Raw genomic sequence first — 19,625 nt, 5'->3', positions numbered from 1 at the left:
TTGGGCATCCCTTCCTCTAACTTGGGGGGAGGGCTTTCTTTCTTACGTGGACAGCCAGAGCAAGATGGCTCCCTGGTCACACATTCAGCATGAGGCATTGGGGCAAACATTTGGCTGTTTTCCCCCACTAGAATGTAAGCCCTATGACCTGGGCATGCTGTTTGCTTAGTTCGCTGCTCCATTTCCACTGCCTAGACAACAGTGCCCAGCACATAGTAGGTGTTCAGCAAATCTGGGTTGAAGCAGTGAAGGCACGTGTCCCAAGAGCAATGGCTCTCCACACTTCAATATAAGTTATTGTTCCATGTCCATCTCCTCTACAAGTCTACAAGTCTGTGAACCCCATGGCATGGGACCCAGGTTGTCAGGTTCCTACCTCTCTCAGAATCTTCCAGAATGCCTGACCCAATTTTTTTAAAAAGTGCTTGATTCAGGAACCTCTTCCTTTAATATCTCTGACGTGCGTGCCCCCAGGAAAATCCATCACTTGCTTCTGCAGGAGCCAGTTCCACGACTGGAGAGAGTGTTGGCAGCTCTTCAAGTGTTTGAACATACTTATTACTCAATCTCTAGTCCAAAGCAACAGAAAAATATTGCGTGTGTCAAGTTGGCCAGGGCATGGGGTGGGCTTTCTGGGGTTCCTTTCATTCAAATAAGAGAAGTGATGTCCATAGGACCAATAGGCAGGGCAGGTAGGATGAGGGTTGCTAGGGCCACAGGGGGCGGGCTGGGACAAGGGGTTGTGGGGTGGTCTGACAGAGGAGGGATGTGGGATGGGCCAGGACAGGGCATGGTGGCACCTTCCTAGCTCCCCCTCACCCTGGCCTCACCACACTGTCTTATCTATGCTTGGCTGTCAGTTAATTTTCCCATCACACTTTGTCCACATCCACATGTGCTTGTGGGCATACAGCTACTAACCCCGGTCTCCAGGGCAATGTTCACACTGCTTATCTGGCCTCCAAAGCCTTTGACCTCCAAATGCCTCTTGAGCATTATCTTCCACTGTGATCCTACATAAACTTTCTATTACTGCAAAACTGGGTTTCTCTATCTCTCTCTCTCTCTCTCTCTTTTTTTTTTTTTTATCAGAACATAACTTTTCCTTTCTTTCCTCACTGCCCTCGCCCACAGAGGGTCTCCTCCACCCTCCCCCAAACTGTCTTACCCTCTTATCTTTTGTATAAAACATACTGGTTTTGAGGATCCAACTCAGGTCTGACCTCCTTAGGGTGTGTGTAAGTGTTTCTTCCAGAGGCACCTTTCAGGATGACTCCTTCCTAGACGCATACCACCCACAGCCACCCTCTAGTCTTGGCACTGACGTCATTGTAGGGGTGTGGGGATGGGTATTTCCACAAGCATGACACACACATGCAGCAAAGTTGGCATCCCACTGTGTTTCCCCATTAGATTTGGACAGATGCCTCCTTGAGACCAGAGGGGCACATTTGTGGTTCACAGACTCCAATAGCTAAAGATGCCCCATTGCAACCGAACACTGTCTCCAAATTCATTGTCCAAATACTGTCCCCAAATCCACTGACCAAGTTTGTGCCCACCTGGCCATGTGGACCCTCTCATGTTCTTTGATCTTGGGGTTACCCTTGGCCAGTTGACCTCCCATGCTACATCAGTCCGTTATCACACCCCCTTCTTAGAGCATGATTTGGAGCCCTGACCCTGGTCCCAGTCTCCTCTGAAGGTGATCTATTCTCGACCTTCCCTTGTAAACACTGCACCTCAATGTTCACACAACCCAAGGTCAAATTTATTAGGATCTTGGCACATGTATTAGCTGGTCCTCACTGCAGCCCATGGTACAGGCTGGTGCTGGCCTTTCTGATTGTTCAGGGGAGGGGGAGACAAGCCTCCACCTGGCCTCCCACTGTGGTCACCCTGCAGCAGGGTTGACGACTTTGCCCAGGAAGAGTAAGCTCTGCGTGGTCACCTCCCACAGGAGCACCAGGAAAGGCCGGTTGAAACGGGTCTGGGGGGCCGACGTTGCATTCAGAGCCTGGGGCTGGGAGAGGAGGCCGGAGGCAGCCCCTGCCCGGGTTCCCCACACATTCAGGTCCATAGTCGCCTTGTGTGACACCTGGAGGATGAGATGGGGACAGAGCCAGTGTCAGCTCAGGGTGCTCTCAGGGGACAGATCCCACATGTGTGGTTCTAGAGAGCTGCAGGGAGTCTCCCCCTCAGGCCCCAGGGCCCTGTCTTCCCAGGAGGCAATGCCAGCCTTCACTGCTTCTGCCTCTTCCTGGCATTTTCTCCCCGCCACCACTGCATCCTTGGGGATGGCCTTAACAGTGCTTTTTGCTCTCTGGCAAAACACAGATGAGCCTGAGCAGGGCATGCAGAAATCAGGTTGTAAACTCCCAACAGCAAGTTTTAGGAGTGTGCCGGAAACACCTGGGCACTGGGATCCTGCTCTGAGCCTCACCAGGCTGAGCACCAGGCCCTGCTCTGAGCTGCATGCACATCTCTAACCCTTGCTGGCCTCTTCTTTAAGATGACCTGCTTAGCCTAAATCAGTCGATTTTAACATGAATTCAGGGAACAGGGTTGTCTGATATGCCAAACCCTCCACCAGCTTCTGTAAGAATTCCTTTTTTAATTTTAACTTTAAAATTTAAATTCAATTAATTAACATAAAGTGTATTATTAGTTCCAGCTGTAAAGTTCAGGGACTCATCAGTTGCATACAGCACTCAGGGCTCACTGCATCACGTGCCCTCCAAAATACCTGTTACCCAGTTACCCAAACCCCCTCAACCCCCCTCCAGAATTCCTTTTTTTAAACTCTCACCTTCAAATACCTTTTTAGGAAGAAAGGATTCTGAAGCTTTAAAAAAGAAGTTGAAACATTTTGGCTTGAGAAGCCTTTTCATTTCTAAAAAGTTCTATGAAGAGACACACCTAGCATTTAAGGTCACTGTGAAAGGAATTCTTTAAAAGGTGACGTTATTTCTTCTCCTTCTTGTTCACCCTGTCCACCACGGGTGTGCACGCACACGCACACACACACACATGCATTCATGTGCATACACAAGACCCCATCCCTATTGCCTTGGTTCATGTTCCTAATCTCAGCTGGCCTTTCACAAGCAAAAGACAGAAAACCTTCCTTATGAAATTCTTAACAAAGGGGAACCTGGGTGGTGCAGTTGTTTTACCAACCAGCTCTTGGTTTTGGGTCAGGTCGTGATCTCAGGGTCATGAGATGGAGCCCCACAGAGCCTGATGCGGGGTTCAATCCCAAATCTGCTTGGGATTCTCTCTCCCTCTCCCTCTGTGCTCTCTCTCTCAAATAAATAAATAACTACGTTTTTTTAAAGAAATTCCTGGCAAAGCCTCAAACAACAATTAATGACTCTATCCTAAAACAGAAAAGATAGAGCAGGGAAGGAAAATTACATTGTTATACCCAGCTATTAGCTCTCCTTTCCTAGTAGAGTTATAGATTCCCAGCCATGCCCTATAACTGGCAATGCCTCCTACAGGAGGAGACCAGAAACTGCCCCTCTCCCAAAATGATGGCCGTCTTGACTATGGGACTTGCTTTAGCCAGGGACATGTGACTGGCCTTGGCATAACCCAGAGTGAAAAGAAATGTGAAAAGCCATCCTACAGTTTCTCTTGCTTTTTACCCATTGCCTTGCGAATGACATGTCCCAGACAGGGACTCCTCCTTTCACCTGCATCCTGGAAGAGAGAAGCAATGTGAAGTAGGTCTATAGCCCCATGGTCATGACACACTTCTGACATGTAACAAATAAGAAGTAAGCCTGTTCGGGCTCTGAGATTTGGGGGATGTTTGTCTCTGTAGCAAGGCTGATGGATACATCTTATCTTCATGCCCCACTACTCTCTATAACTATGACAAAGAAAGAGTTTCACTACCTGCCCTGGAGGACGTATAAGGAAGGAAGACAAAGCTAATCCCCACTGCAAAAATTTTGGGTCCATGGATGACCTCAAATGCATGTCTACTTTATACAGGACTCAGTGTCCCTGCTCTGAAGAATCCAGAGGAGAGACAGAAAAGGAACTTCTTATGAAAAGAAGCCTCATAGATTGGAATCAAGACCCAGAATGGGAAAAAGAAAGAGAAACTTGACTTTCAAATGCACACTTCAGAGGAGAAAAGACCCTCTCCTCCGTCCATGTTCACCACCTTACCCGAGAGACGGTTTGGTTGAGCTGTTCAGTGATTCCTGATAAGTCAGCTTCTAAGTTGAAGATGTTGGTGAGACCGATGTGGGGAAGTATTTCTTCAAGGTTATATGTCCCAGAAATGGAAAACCTTGGCAGATGTAAATCCAGGAGGCTGCAGAGAGAACCAGCCAGAGAGCCCATGCTTTCAGGTTACATGGGCTGCTCCCACCCTGTCTGTGGGCAGCCTGAGCTTTGGGAAGAAGTGTTTCCCAGAAGGAGGGAGATCCAGTCCTACCACAACACTCCCCACTGTACCAGAACATTCCAAACCCGGACCCCCCCTTCTCTTCACACCTTGCAGGCCTCTTGTGTCTGGATCTGAGAAGACTCCTGGCATGGCCATGTGTCTTCATCTCTGGTACGTTTATGGAGGACTTCTTCCATGCCAGACATCGGGCAACGGATTTTACAAGGTGTAACCAATCAGATCCAAAGAATAACCATGCATGAGAAATACTGCCCATGTTTTCCCACCTCCATTCTGATTCATCAGTAGGTTCTACTGGCTCCCCTTCTCAACTGTATCCTAAATCCAGCTGCTGGCAACACCCCCGGAAACTGTCCGCTCTTACTGTCTGGGTTTTGGGCCGTTGTGAGGATCTGAAGGGAGATGGTGTGTGTAGACTGTGGGCCACTCTCTGTCCTGAGACTGCCCTTGCCATCGGATCACCGCACTGCCTGCAGTAAATTCACAAGTTTTATTTGACACTGAGCAAATCTGTCCTTTTCTTCTTGGGATTGTTCTTCTTGATTATTGTTTCACAGTTGTCAGGACAGTGGGCCCTGCGAGTCTGGCCAGGTAATAATCTGCTTGGAAACTTCTGCCTCTGATGAGTTCAGATTAGATAGCCTAAATCAGCTTAGAGATTCATTGCCAGCTAACTTCTGGGATAATGTGAGTGTCCAGATGTCTAATCAAAGGGATCAAGGGGAGGTCAGGGGTCAATCACTGAAGAGGAGGGAAAGGATATGGAGAACAGAAAACAAAGCTACCTTGGCCCACTTGGCAAATTTTTCACAGGCAGCCCTTGTGGGCAGGCCCAAGCCATGGAGGGGTCAGGGCGGAGTCTAGCATAGGAGGCTGCTAGAGAGCCCTGCACATAGCAGGTATTCAACCCACGTAAATGAAAAATGAACAGTTAGTTGGGATAGTGATTCCACTGGACAAGTGAACCTTCCTCACAGCTCAACAGAGGGAAGCCTGGCAGTCTGAAGTTTTCATGTTGGAAATCCCATTAACATGCTGCTGTGATATTACAACTCTCTGGCATGAGACACAGTAACAGCGTGCCCTGTTAAATCATCTGAGATTTCGAAAAATAACTTGGGTTGGTTTTGTTTTTTGAAGGTCAAAGTGAGAGGCCAAAACAGACCTTCCTGGGTTTCCTGGGTGGTTCAGCCCATTAAATGTCTGTCTGACTCTTGATCTCAGCTCTGATCTTGATCTCAGGGTCATGAGTTCAAGTGCTGCATTGGCTCCATGCTGAACATGAAGCCTACTTAAAAACAAAAACAAAAACAAAATAAAAACAAAAAACAAAAACAAAAAACAAAAAACCCCAGACCTTTCTGAGGGAAAAATCTAGAAGATTCTGTGGTAGTTCCTCCTCTACTGGGGGAAGGGACAGGCTCCCCCCAAAGGACCTTGAGAATATGGAGCTGGAATCAGAAACTGATCATTGCCATATAAGTTCATAGACAACAGGAATAGTCTCTTATCCTGATCTCTGTCCTTGACTTGTATCTCTTTTATTTGGTATTTGAATCTCTGCCCAAACACGAGCACCTTTTCCTATCCCTCAGTGTGGTTGGGGAGCTGAGGGAAGGCTTCTGTGGGCACTTAGGGTGATTGGTGTCTACCAACTGCTGGTGGGTTCAAGATGAAAGTGGTCAAGAGGTTTGGTCTGTACACCCTCCCTCTGAACTGGGGGTCGGGGGAGAGGTCCTGTGACTACTCTGACCCAAAGCATATAGCAGAAAAGACACTTTGGAGCCCAGAACTTAAGAGAGCAGGAGCTTTCACTTCCTATCTTTTGGAACACTCCTTCCTGGAGCCCTGAGCTGCTATATAACAATGATGTGCAGGAGCCCAAGCTAGCCTCATGGAGATGCTACAGTGAGAGAGAGAGAGAGAGAGAGAGAGAGAGACCTACTCAGCCCTTATCTGAGCAGCCAGCTAAATCAGGCACGAGACAGCCCATAGAAAAGCCTTCAATGCTCCAGCCCTAGCCAGTATCCAACTCCAGTGCAGGAAAGCCTCACATGAGAACCACAAGGCTGAGCCCAGTCCACCCACTGCACGGAGAGAGATAATAGATATTTTTTTCATGCCATTCCATTTTGGGGTGGCTTATTATGCAGCAAGAGGCAATTAGAACTCAAGGCCAAATGTTGTATCAGAGCTCTCATGAAACAAGATAGATCCCCTGAAAGGGTTATCTAGAAAATGGGGTCTCATACCAGAAAAGGTTGAAACCATTGTAAGGAAAACCACAAACTGAAAAGTGAGATAAAAGGTGGTAGGGGGTTGAGATCCCATAAAACTAGCACTTTAATTCTTACAGTACTCTTCTTGGTATTTAATTTCATTAAGAAATATTTTAATAAAAATAAGGGTATTTTTTTTCAAAGAGGACCTATCAAAAAGACTGCTAGCCATCAATAATTGAGCAATGTTAGCCAAACATTGGGCAGGGTGGGGGGTGCTCTCTGACAGCAAGTCAGAGATAAAGTAATTGGCCTAGCTTTATCTCTCCTCCATACTTCAAGAAATGCCAAATTGAAGATTTACCTAACCGGGTCTCTAAGTCCTTCTTCATGACCAAGTTAATAAATGACCAAGAAACTCCTGATTAAATTGGATATGGACTATTTTGTCAACAAGGCTACACATTTTGGTGCTGTTCTATTTCTGCCTTCCTGGCCAACATCTTGGAGCTGAAACAGTCCCCACTCCCTAGCACTGTGGGGACCAACTCAAGTTTACAGTTCTACAAACCTGCTTCCAGCTTATCCAAATCCTTTACCTCTCGCTCTTATTTATTAAGCATCATACAACCCTGGAGGTACACTAGCAAATTGTGCAATTGAATAAAACCTACACTTTTCATTTAGATTCTTCCAACTGTAATACATGTAATAGTATCACCTTTTCTACATTTTGGTCAAACAATTTTTTACATAAAGTAAAAAAAGGAGGGGCTCTTTTAAGAAATAAATACTGTTGCGTGGGAGTCATAATTATTCTTAATAATTGTCCTTAATCTGATTTTTTTGGTTATACTTCTCTACCTCCTGGTAGTAAATTATTCTGGAAAAAGGGAGAAACAAGAGGAAAGAAGGTCGGCCAGAAAAACACTCAGGAAGGGATAAGAATTATTAACACCTGGTGAGCACTTATCATGACCAATCTCAAAGGTTTATATGTGAGAACTTGGTCAATCCTTTGACCAACCCAATGTAGCAGGGATTATGGCCTCATCTTACCCACATACTTAGTTAAAGGGCAAGATGATGAGCCAGACCTACGGGTTAGGCTTTTACAGTTGGTGTTGATCAAGGCCTTGTCTGGATTCTTGAACCAAGTCTGCTGGAGTCCTTCTACTCTGACACTTACCTGGGCAGAAGCCACTGATCCCATTTCCTCAGGGTCTCTGGCTGCAAAGCTGCCTCCACCTGCTCCATTTTCCCTGGGTCAGGTAGGATGAGCAGAACCAGGGCGTTTCCACTGTATTCTATCTGGAGGACAGTGCAAGCCATTTCTTGATCATAGAAGAACCTGTGCATTTCCTTTTGGTGCATCATGGGAATGCGGAGGGAGGTCCTCTCATCCACAAAGAAGCTCTCTTGCTTCTGGGTCTGGTAGCGATTGAAAGGATGCTTCCACTTGGCTTAGGACACAAAATCCATAAAACTATGAGAACATACCACAGGAGAGCAACTCTGGGTAGACATACACTAAGCCACACTGGCTCCATGACTTCCTCTTTGATATACATAAATATGAGGTGGATACAGAATCAGGGGCCAGAACTTAGGGCTGGCTCAGCCACTAGAGTGAGTCCCCAGAGTTAGGCTCTAATGGTCTATGATTTTGTTCCATTCTAGTGCAACTTAGCTTTCAAGAAGCTAAAAGGTATTTCCACTTACTATCTTCCATGTGCAAGGCATTATCTCTTTACTTTTTCATGAACATTAATATTAAACAAGTATTATGACCTCCATGTCAACAATGAGAAACTTATTCCCTGTGAATTTATAGAAACATACCCAATATGCAGAGCCATTAGATGGTAGAGCAGGGACTGGGGCTTGACTGGCTCCACACGTCATGTTCTCTGCAAACATTGACTTGACCCCTCTCTGCCCTGCCTTGAAACAGCAACCCTCTACAGAGAAGGTCAAGAGCCACCCCCTCCCTCTGAACTTCCCAATATTCAAACTGAAAAAGGAGAAAGAATTCAGTTAATAAAATGTTAAATATAACACAAAAGGTCTTTATGACACAGAACTGTAGAATCTGTTGGTCACAGCCTTGTTCATGTGTGTAATAGTTTCTCTCTTTCTACTTAAGAATCTCCACGCACAACAGCCTCCAGTCTTGACCTCCTGAAAGCACTGGTCTTGCTGATGGAAAGCTGGCTCATCTTGTCCCTCTTGCCCACATCCTCTCACTGACCAAGCATTGCTGTTTCTACCTCCAAAGCAGCACCTTCATCCACAGCCACCATCTTACTTACTTTGAAATGCTTCAAGAACCTCCTGACTTTTCTCTGCTCTCCCACCCTTTCTCCCCTCCAAACCATTTTCCAAATTGTAGCCAGACTGATTTTTTTCAAACAAATGTAATCATGTCACTCTACTGCTTCCAACTTCTTGGTCATCCTGGGGTCCTACAGATAAAGTCTTGGATTCTCAACACAGTTCCTCCTTAGCTTTTTATTGCAACTCTTGGCACTGTCCCGTAGGCATTATGCTATTGTGTTCTATGTTCTAGTCCAACTAAATTCATTTCAGTTCCTTGAAAATGCAAAGGTTTCTCTTTTCCTTGGACGTTGGCACATGCTGGTTTTCAACCTGAACCCTCTTCTCTGCAACCTCTTTGCCTGAGTAAATCCAGCTCATTCTTCATGTCTCAGCTTAGATGTCTCCTCTTTCAGGAAACCTTTTCTCACTCCCCAAATCTGGAAAGGTGTACCTTTTGAGAGCTCCATGGCACCCATATCTACTCAAGCAAGCATCACTTTCCCATTGAATTACAATTGCCTTTTTACTTATTTGCCTATTTTGCTTTTACTGTGAACTACACAACTGTAAGAAAATTATCTTATTCATAAATTTTTCTAAGATGCTAGCTAAGGCCCTGAAATGTAGTCAGTCTTGTTGTATGTTTTTGACCATTAATGAATGCCATTCCTAGACACCTCAAACACAAGATCTAAGTTTAACTTGAAATCATTCAAGCAGCAAACATTCAAAACATACTCGACCCCTCTTCTTCTTCAACAAGGTGTCTAAGTGGTTTGGTGGTGGTGGCCCGGTGGCAGATATAGAGAAGCAGATCTTTGCAAAGACCCTGATGGGGAAGACCATCACCCTCGAGGTCAAGCCCAGTGATACCATTGAGAATGTGAAAGCCAAAATCTAAGGAGGACATCTCGCCTCACCTGCACTGTCTAATTTTTGTTGGAGGACGGCCTCACTCTCGCAGACTCCAATATCTAGGAAGAGGCTGCCCTGTACTTGGCGCTTTGCCTGTGGGGTGGTATCATGGAGCCTCCCTTCTGTCAACTGGCCCAGAAATACAATTGCAGCTATGATCTGCCACAAGGATTTTGCTCACCTGCACCTCCACATCATCAACTGACCCAAGAAGAATTATGGCCATACCAACAAACTATGCCCCCAAAAGAAAGTCAGATAAGGCCACTCTACTGGCTTTTCCTTTGTCCAAAGGGAAGTCTTCAGCCTGAGCCCCAAGGCCCCAGAGCCTTACTATAAGTTTCCTATTCATTGATTAGAAAAAAATTAAAAAAAAATAAAACATACTTGACCCTGTGTCAGACTCTGGAGAATCAAAAATGATTAAGCTTAAGACCTTGACGTGAGGCAGGAATCTATCAAAATCCTAGAGGAGAACATAGGCAGTAACCTCTTTGACATCGGACACAGCAATTTCTTTCAAGATATGTCTCCAAAGGCAAAGGAAACAAAAGCAAAAATGAACTTTTGGGACTTCATCAAGATCAAAAGCTTCTGCACAACAAAGGAAACAGTCAACAAAACAAAAAGGCAACCCATGGAATGGAAGAAGATATTAGCCAAGGACACTACAGACAAAGGGCTGATATCCAAGATCTATAAAGAACTCCTCAAACGCAACACACACAAAACAGATAATCACATTAAAAAATGGGCAGAAGACATGAACAGACACTTCTCCAAAGAAGACATACAATGCCTAACAGACATGAAAAAATGTTCATCATCATTAGCCATCAGGGAGATTCAAATCAAAACCACATTGAGATACCACCTTACACCAGTTAGAATGGCTAAAACTAACAAGACAGTAAACAGCATGTGTTGGAGAGGATGTGGAGAAAGGGGAACCCTCTTACACTGTTGGTAGGAATGCAAGTTGGTGCAGCCACTTTAGAAAACAGTGTGGAGATTCCTTAAGAAATTAAAAATAGAGCTTCCCTATGACCTGCAATTGCACTACTGGGTATTTACCCCAAATATACAAATGTAATGAAAAGAAGGGCCATCTGTACCCCAATGTTCATAGCAGCAAGTTGCTATGTTCATAGCAGCCACAGTTGCCAAACTGGGAAAGAACCAAGATACCCTTCAATGGACAAATGAATAAGGAAGATATGATCCATATATACAATGGAGTATTATGCCTCCATCAGAAAGGATGAATACCCAACTTTTGCATCAACATGGACGGGACTGGAGGAGATTGTGCTGATGGAAATAAGTCAAGCAGAGAGAGTCAATTATCATATGGTTTCACTTACTCATAGAGTGTGAGGAATAACACAGAGGACATTGGGAGATGGAGAGGAGGAGTGAGTTGGGGAAAATCAGAGGGGAAAACAAACCATGAGAGATTGGGGACTCTGAGAAACAAACAGGGTTTTGGAGGGGAGGGGGGTGGGGGTTGGGTGAGTCTGGTAGTGGGTATTATGGAGGGCATGTATTACATGGAGCAGTGAGTGTGGTGCATAAACAATGAATTCTGGAACACTAAAAAGAAATAAAATAAAATAAAATGAAAAAATAAGAATAAAAAAAAAAGCTTAAGACCTTGAGACTTCTGATCAGTGTCATAGACTAAGTTAAAGCAGAAAACCTGTTTTTTCCTGCATAAACACCCAGAGAAGCTGGACAAAATAATGACTAAACAAACAAACAAATAAACAAATAATAGCTGAGATAAAAAATAAGAATCAAAGCTTCCAGGTGCAAAGCAGGAGTATGTAACTCTGATTTAGAAACAAAGTCATCTGGCTCTCAGGTTATCAGAATCAGATACAGCACCAGGGGTGGTATTTAATGTCTTCTCAGGGGACATAAATAAAACCCAGGCCCACACTTAGAACTGATCTCTCTGCAGAGTCAAAAGCTATGAAAAGCAATCCCTTCCCCATCTGGGAAGCCTGGATTAAAAAACTTTGCCCAGCAGCCCAGGTTGAGTTAGGACAGGTCACTCCATTTCCAGGTAGGGGTAGAGGGGAAGAGTCACTTGCTCTGGGTGTTTTGTTTTTACTACTCATGCAGTGTAGGAACTCTCCAATCTAAGACTGGTCTATGTTCTCATTAATTCTTCAGTGCAGGGACTCCCCAACTTAGAAATTAAAATAGAACCAGGAAACAATAGGACTATACCAGAGGCAAATGCGAAATTTTCTCCTAGAGGCCCTTCCACAACAGGTCATCAGAAACTCATGAAAAGATGATTTCCCATGAAAATCATCCCAAAGGTAAACATTTCAATCTCCCACCGAAAGGGAATAATTTGGGGCAACAAAACCAAGAATTCAAAGTTGAAGTTCTCCAGGTAGTAGAATACTCCAAAAGATGTTTTTTCTTTAACGTGTTAAAAAAAAAGGAAGGCATAAATTTAATAACAGTGGGTCATTATGACAAAAATGATAGGTAGATTTGAGAAAAATAGGATGTCAAAGTGAAAATATAGTCAGCGAAGTTGAAAATTCAGTGGATGGGTGAAACAGTAGATACTAATTCTGTTGAGAGAATTAGTAAAAGGGAAGTGGAGCTGAAGAAATCAGCCAGATGTCAGCACAGAGAGACAAAGAGATGTTTTCCAGGGGGCAGGAGATATAAAAGATGAACCTGGAGTGTCTTGTAGTTCCAGAAATAAGGAAGTGCTCTAAAAAGAAAAAAAGAAAAGATGTCGGCAATGATGGGGGCATGTCACGGGATGCAGGAACCAGTGGAAGGATCTTATCATGGTCAATGTTAGAAAATTTTAAGCCACAAAGCTAAGTAGCAGTGGATTACTACCTCAAAAATAAAATAAATATCCTTGAGTCCATAATGATGTAAGTCAGTGATTGAATAAATAAATGCAAGCGAAAAGAAAAATCTCCCATACAGAAGAATTCCAAATAATTTAGGTAGATACCCCCTTCTCATGGATATGGAGCATAACACCCCAGTCTCTGAGTATGGGATATACATAGTGACCTCCATCAACGGGGAAAGGGTAACTTTGCAACAGAGATATCTGACAAGCATGACCTCAGCCAGATGGTCAAAGTCAACATCAACGGTGATAAGTCATGCTGATAGTATGCCTCCTTGGCTTGATGTGATAAAAATGGCACTTCCTCTCTGTGGCCCTCCTCCCCATGTCCCCTCACCCCAGTCATCCTCATGAGGAAAAAACAGGCAAACAATCCCAACTGAGAGACATGCTACGGAGTGTCTAGCCGGTATTCTTCAAAATCGGTTAGGTCATTGAGAGCAAGGAAAGTCTGAGAAACTGTCCGAGTGCAGAGGAGTGTACTCTGACATGATGACTAAATGTAATGTGGATCCTGGAGCAGACAAAAACACCAGGTGAAAACGAAGGACATCGGAACAGACCTGTGTTTAAAAAGTGGAAGAATTCATTTTCCTAGGATCATCACAGAGATACATGCTACTAAATCAAGAAATAAAATGAGTAGAAGAAAGGAGCCCCACAAGTATGACATGCTCAGTGCCACAGTCAAAATAAGCTAACAAGCTACTTATATGAATTAAGATACGGGGAGCCTGGGTGGCTCCACTGGTTAATGGTCCGACTTTGGTTTCAGCTCAGGTCATGGTCCTAGGGTTGTGGGACGGAGCCCCGTGTCAGGCTTCACACTCAGCAGAAAGTCTGCTTGAGAGTCTCTCCCTCCCCCTCTGCCCCTCTCCTTCCCACCCCCAACTCTCTCTTTCTAAAATAAATAAGTAAATCTAAAAAAAAAAAAAAAGATGTGGTGAGGACAGTAACACCTAAGTGCGAGATCATTTGTACAGATGATACCATTCTCATAAAATTTAGAACACATGCAGTGCATTAAACAGGGTCATGGATACTTAATGTGTTCATGGTGGGAGCACATGGAGGAGAGGGTTGCATGTCACCCCTAGGATACTGGTTGCCTCTGGGGAGGGATGGAAGGAGGCAAATGGGACCAGGGAAAGGTTAAAAAGGAACTAAAATCCCTGCAATATTATAGTCCTGAAAAAAATAAAAATCTGAAGCAAATTTTAAAATGTTAATATTTCTCCCTTCTTGGTGGGGATTTTGTATTATCCTCTGTATATTTTTCTGTGTTCAGGATAGATAATATAAAATGTAAAATTTTTCTTAAAAAAGGGGTTATTTCTAAAAGTGTATGATGGAATGTCTAACAAAAGAAAATCAGGATAAAAACTGAACAGAAGAAACATGGCAAGAGAAAACAAGTATTGATAAATCAGGAAGTAGTCTGATAGGAAGGTTGTGTCAGCACGTAGAGAGGAGCAGCTACAAGCCTTGAGGACTGGTGGCTTCCAGGGGCATGACTGGAGGTGGTGGAGGTGACTGCTGCCGCCCAAGCCAGCCCTCACCTTTGAAGAAGATGTAATTCAAGAGAATCATGAGCGTGTCTTGCGTGAACTCCTGGAGGCTGTCCGCCACCTGCCCGTACGTCTGCTTTCTCACGTACTCATTGATCTGCCTCCTGGTCGTGGCCGAGTCTGTGAAGTTGGCAGAAAACGCAAATGCTCCGTACAGCTCCCTGATCGTGTCCAAAAAGGACTGCCGAGGTTTCCATTGCTTGTCCAGGAACAAGGAGTTGCCTACTTTCAGCTCCAGTTTGGGGCTAGGCAGGTCAAGGGTGTGGATGAGGCTTTGGAAGCCCCGGTGGATGTCAGCTTCTGGGATCTCTGTGAGGTTGAAGCCGAGGCCCTCCAGGATCTGAGCTGGGGTGTCAGCCTGGGCCCCAAGAGAGAGCAGGGCCAAGGAAGTAGAGATGCTCACGGGGGAAAAGAAGATGTTTCCTGAGGTTTTTGCGGCCAGCTGCTTATACAAACGCAAGGCAAAGTTGGTGATGGTGGGTGTGATCTTGTGGTAGGCGGGGGTCCCTGGCATGGAGAGCTGGTCACTGGGGGCCTGAGGCACCCCCAGACTCTTATCTCCATGGGCAGGAAAGGGCTGACAGTGGACAGAGGGCAGGATCCCTGCTCCCAGCAGCCACAGCCAAGCTGGACCCATCCTCTGAAAAGAAGATGTTGAACAAGTTATTTCTGCTTCATAAATAACTTTGGTGCCCCCCATTGCTCGCACAGTGAACCTCACATCCAAACTGTACCCCACACAGCTGTCATGAGGGGCCCTGCAGGGGATGAGGCTACAGTCTGAGCAGCAGCCCTCAATCTGCTTGATGTATTCATTGTCTGTCTACAAGATTTTGTTGAGAAAAGCACTCTGGGCTCTAAAAACAAAATTCCACTGTTAATTCCCCTTTCCTCCCTCCCTCCCTCCTACTTTCCTTCCCCCCTCTCTCCTTCCTTCCTTTCTTTTTCCTTTTTTTCTTCTTTCTAGGCATTCTTGGAATTACTCATGAACTTTCAGGGACTGGGAGTGGCTACAGAACAGAGGCTCAGGGCACCGTGACAGAGAGTGAAGCTGGGCCTTGCTAGAACCCAGGTGTGGCCCTTCCCATCACTCTCACCAGCTGGAGGGGAGAGGAGGGTGTGTACAGCTCCTGGGTCAGATCCTCCAAGAAGGGGGAGTGCCCTCTCCTCTTCTGGTTTTTCATTAGCTGGAGTGTTGAGGTGATGGTGAGACACAGGGGTCTGGTGGATGGGGGCCGCCCACGAGGGGTGCCTGGAGTCTGGGAGGATGGATCAGCTCTGTCCCCAACAAACTTGGCATCTCGAGCTCCCCTTGTCACATGCAGCAGTGGAAAACTATATCTTAATTGACTCAGAGTTTCAGGGAAGAGGTCTGGCATGGGTTGAATTGCATAACCCCAAATTTGTATGTGGAAGCTCAAACCCCCGTATCTCAGAGTGTTTGTCTGGAAATGGGGCTGTTGAGCTGTACTTGCTTAAGCCGAGGTCATTAGATGGGCACTAATCTAATAGGACCGGTGTCCTTCTAAGGGGGCATTTGGGCACAGACATGCACACAGGAAGAACGTGCTGGGAAGACAAAGGCAGAGATCAGGGTGATGCTTCCAGAACCAAGGATGCCAGAGATCGCCAGCAAACCCAGCAGCTCAGGGAGAGCTCTGCGGCAGGTTCTCCTGCCCAGTCTCAGAAGGAACCAGCCCCACCCCCCGGCACCTAGATCTCTGACTTCCGGACTCCATGGTGACGTGACGATCTATTTCTGTCATTGAAACTACCCAGGTTGTGGCGCTTTGTTGGGGGCAGCGTTAGGAAATGAACCCCATCTCTCCAGTACTTTAGGTCACAGAGCGGGCCAGAGAAGCCTTCTAGCTCTAGAGAGTGAAAGCGGTGCAGGAGTGGGAGAATCCTTCCTCAGGGCAGGGAAGGCAGCTCCAGCTCTAGAAGGAACTGCCGTGTAGACGCAGCTTATTTCTGCTCACTCTGGCCCGAGTCTGGCGCCCCTGTCCCTTTCAGGATCTCCACACACACCCCTCCACACACCATCACAGAGCACGCGCTGTCACATGGCCGCGGGGACTCCCCCACACCTTGATATCCCCAGTAAGGACAGCACCGTCCCCTTGCTCCCTTCAGAACTGACTCTTCCATAGCTGACCACCCTCTCGTTGCCGTTCGTCGGTCTTGATAACGTTTGTGTTTTAATGGGCACCTTTTGCCCAAACCAATGACCTCTGGCTCTATTACAGATGCCACGGTGGTGTGGGAGAGATCATATTCGTAGATGGTTTATAGCACCCTAGGCCCTAAAAACCCCACAGGCCAGTTGCCAGGAGGGACGAATACAGCCTGCTTATCAGTTATGTGGAAATGAGTTTGCTGAGCAAAGTACTGCAGGCCATTTCCCAAGGCCACGTCCTTCCTCCCTCTCCCAGAGCTCTGCTGGGCTCCCCTAACGACAGGTTCCATCCACGCTGGGAAGCAGAACGATTTAAAAATCCGTCTGCTCCTGGGGAAAATCAGAAATACCGCTTCTGTACTGTAGTAAAACCGGTTCTGGTTTACTCTTTTTCTCCCACTGAACTCACCATGTTTACCCTTCCGAAACCCCAGTGATTCCCAGATTTGCAGAAGGCTTATTTCCCAAAGAGGATGGAAAGTCACAGGGCTTGGGTTTGAATTAGACATCGCGGTATCTCCCTGTGGGATCTGCACAAAGGAAACTCTCTGACCCGCAGTGTCCCCATTTACAAAAGGAAAAGGATAATGCCGACCTTCTGGGGGCCGGAGCACTTAAGGATTACAAGGCATATGGCGTGGAAGGCCCCTGATCTGTAGAAGGCAGGTGATGTGTATTTCTACCCCTGTCTACAGTTGTCTGGTGTAATTACACCCAATGTCTGTCTTTATTTCTTTTCTAGAAAGATCCCAGAGGAAAACTAAGAACTCCATCAGTTAATGATAATATTCCCACATATTGTTTATTTTATGCAAGGATATTAGATCCATCATCTCACAGGCTCTCAGCCGAATGTGTTCTCAAATACAGGGGGATGGTATTTGAGATCAGCTCAGAGTCTGGGGCAGGGGGTGTTCTTGGAATTTGGTGGGAGAGAGAAAGCTCTCGAAATAACAGAGCGGTGACATGCAATGCAGAACAGTCTTGTGCAAATGCCAGGGCCTTTGTCGAGAGATCACTGATTAATGTCATTCAGTTGAATCCCTGTGAGAACCTGAAGACACAGGGATTTATTTGTACCCTTGCTGTGCCTATGGGGAAATTGGACTCACGATCAAGATCAACACCTGTTAAGTGGCAGGAGCGTGATTCAGACTCTAGACGAGGGCTCCTGAAGTGCGAGCCTTTTGCTACAACCGTGTCGCAGGTAAATTTGTTACTGCAACGTTGTCATTTGCTTTGGGTTGTATTGTTCCGGTTTTTTTTTTTTTTTTTTTTTTTTTTTGGTCTAACCACCAGGAGCCCTGGGAGTTCCTCTCTCAACATGTTTGTTGGCAAAGTTTTCCATAAAAGGTTATTTAAAACCTGAAGTTCCCACTTAGAGCCTTAGAAGCAGTGTATACCAGCACTTGTCCTTTCCGGGACTCAGTTCAGCCATCCTTGCTGCTAAAGCCGGGGGGGGGGGGAAGAGAGAAAGAAAGAGAGAGACAGGGAGGGAGAAACAAAGAGAAAGAGAAAGGAGAGAGAGAAGGAGATACAGAAAGACAGAAAGAGGGAGAGAAGGGAGGAGAGAGAGAGAGGGAAGGAGAGACACAGAGAGACAGAGAGGGAGAGAGAGAGAGAGAGAGAGAAGCACCCCCACCCTCACCTCCATTTCAGGCATAAGCATGATACTCACAGGAAGCTCCCTGGGCTGGGGACCCCAGGTCTTCAGCACCGCGTGGCCTCCTACCTACAGGAAATGGTGTTGGAAGATCGGGGCAGCCCAGTCAATATTTGCCAGGTCAGTTCCTGGAACTGGAGGCAATGTGCAGCCATCAGGAAGGGACCTTTTTTATTTGGAAAGATCTGTCCTACCTGCCCATCCTACAAGCTGAGTGGATGGTGATTCTGGACCCCACTCCACTGGAGGGTATTGCAGTCCCGGTGACAACGACAGACGTCGCGATGTGGTTGCTGCGGACCCGTCACTGATCTGATCTGGGCGGTGATCTGCACAGTGTTCTTTCCATATCACCCTAGCGGTAAGACTGGGAGATGCTGACCCAACCTTGTCGTGATCACCCTTTCACAACACATGCGAACCGAGCTGCCTTGCTGCTCACCCTGGATGCGTACAGTGATGTGTGTCCATCATTTCTCAGTAAAACTGGACGGAGAAAGAATGTGAGCGAGGCACAGTCAGCCCCACCTCACAGATGGGATGCTGAGGCCCCCGGAGGTTAAGTTACCTGCTCGCGAAGTGGGTGGCGAGGCTCCAGTGTTTTACCAATTCTCTACCATTCCCATATTTGTATGATATTTTAAATAAATATCACCCAGGTACAGAAAAAGAAAAAGACTGAAGGAAATTAGAACATAGAGCAAAGCTTTCTTGCCTGCTGTTTTGAATCCCCATAAAAAGGACCATTGTCTCTTGTTCACCATGAATCAGCCAAGATCTAGAACAAAACCTGGAACGAATTGAATTATTTCTTATGAGTGAAATTTTGGTGAAAAGTCACCTTGGGGTGACTTTATTTTCTTCTTTGTAGATTCTGTATTCTTCTAATTTCTCACAAACAATGTGTATCTTACTTACATGAGAAAACAATCAAACATTGTTAGAGGGTGGAGTTATTTCATCATATACATAAAGCCAAATAAAATATGTCCAGGTTGGCACAGTGGCTCAAATCAGGAGGTGTTTTTCAGACATGAAGGCCCCCCAAGGAGGCTGAGTCTGCTTCTCCAGGTGCCCTTGGCCTGTCCGGTGTGTGAAGCAGGAGAAAGCCCCAGGTGGAGAGCTCCAGGTGGGACTCAATGAATGTGGGCTGGAAAGGTGAAGGCCAAGGACATTTGGACCAGGCACTGATGGGGTCTGCTACCCCCACCAACACTTGAGACCCTACCCCTGGATCTAGAACAGTGTTGAGAACCTTCTGCGTGTTTTGTAAGGACACATTTGTGCTACAAATGAACAAGACCATTGAAATATATGGTCAGAGTTTTTGTTTTTTGTTTTCCCTCATCTAATAGGAACTCCGTTCGCTCTTGCTTGCACATAAATCACTTGGCTCTTTGCAGTCACTTATCACATGCTAGGGGAAGAAGAACCAACTCTAGG

General features: G+C 45.9%; 1 protein-coding gene across 1 annotated transcript; it reads right to left on the bottom strand.

The window, feature by feature from the left end:
* Positions 1-1,749: 1,749 nt before the first annotated feature.
* LOC116855080 (serpin A11-like) lies at positions 1,750-18,308 on the bottom strand. Its single transcript, XM_032837453.1, has 5 exons — positions 18,198-18,308; positions 14,335-14,983; positions 7,835-8,108; positions 4,183-4,330; positions 1,750-2,098 (listed from the first exon to the last, which is right to left on the bottom strand). Exons 2-5 carry the CDS (start codon positions 14,978-14,980, stop codon positions 1,895-1,897), a joined length of 1,272 nt encoding a protein of 423 aa, XP_032693344.1. The 5' UTR covers positions 14,981-14,983; positions 18,198-18,308; the 3' UTR covers positions 1,750-1,894.
* Positions 18,309-19,625: the final 1,317 nt, after the last annotated feature.

This window comes from Lontra canadensis, unplaced genomic scaffold, assembly GCF_010015895.1.
Source record: "Lontra canadensis isolate GAN:19392208 unplaced genomic scaffold, GSC_riverotter_1.0 scaffold98, whole genome shotgun sequence".
Classification (NCBI taxonomy): domain Eukaryota; kingdom Metazoa; phylum Chordata; class Mammalia; order Carnivora; family Mustelidae; genus Lontra; species Lontra canadensis.
Note: the sequence above shows the minus strand (reverse complement) of the source record. Positions and strands in the feature narration are given on the sequence as shown.

Coding starts and splice junctions, on each gene's coding strand:
- LOC116855080 (XM_032837453.1), bottom strand. CDS start 14,980: ATGGGTCCAGCTTGGCTGTGGCTGCTGGGAGCAGGGATCCTGCCCTCT. Junction 8,109..14,334: donor GAATTACATCTTCTTCAAAG/GTGAGGGCTGGC, acceptor TTGTGTCCTAAG/CCAAGTGGAAGCATCCTTTC. Junction 2,099..4,182: donor TCAACCAAACCGTCTCTCGG/GTAAGGTGGTGA, acceptor CTCATCCTCCAG/GTGTCACACAAGGCGACTAT.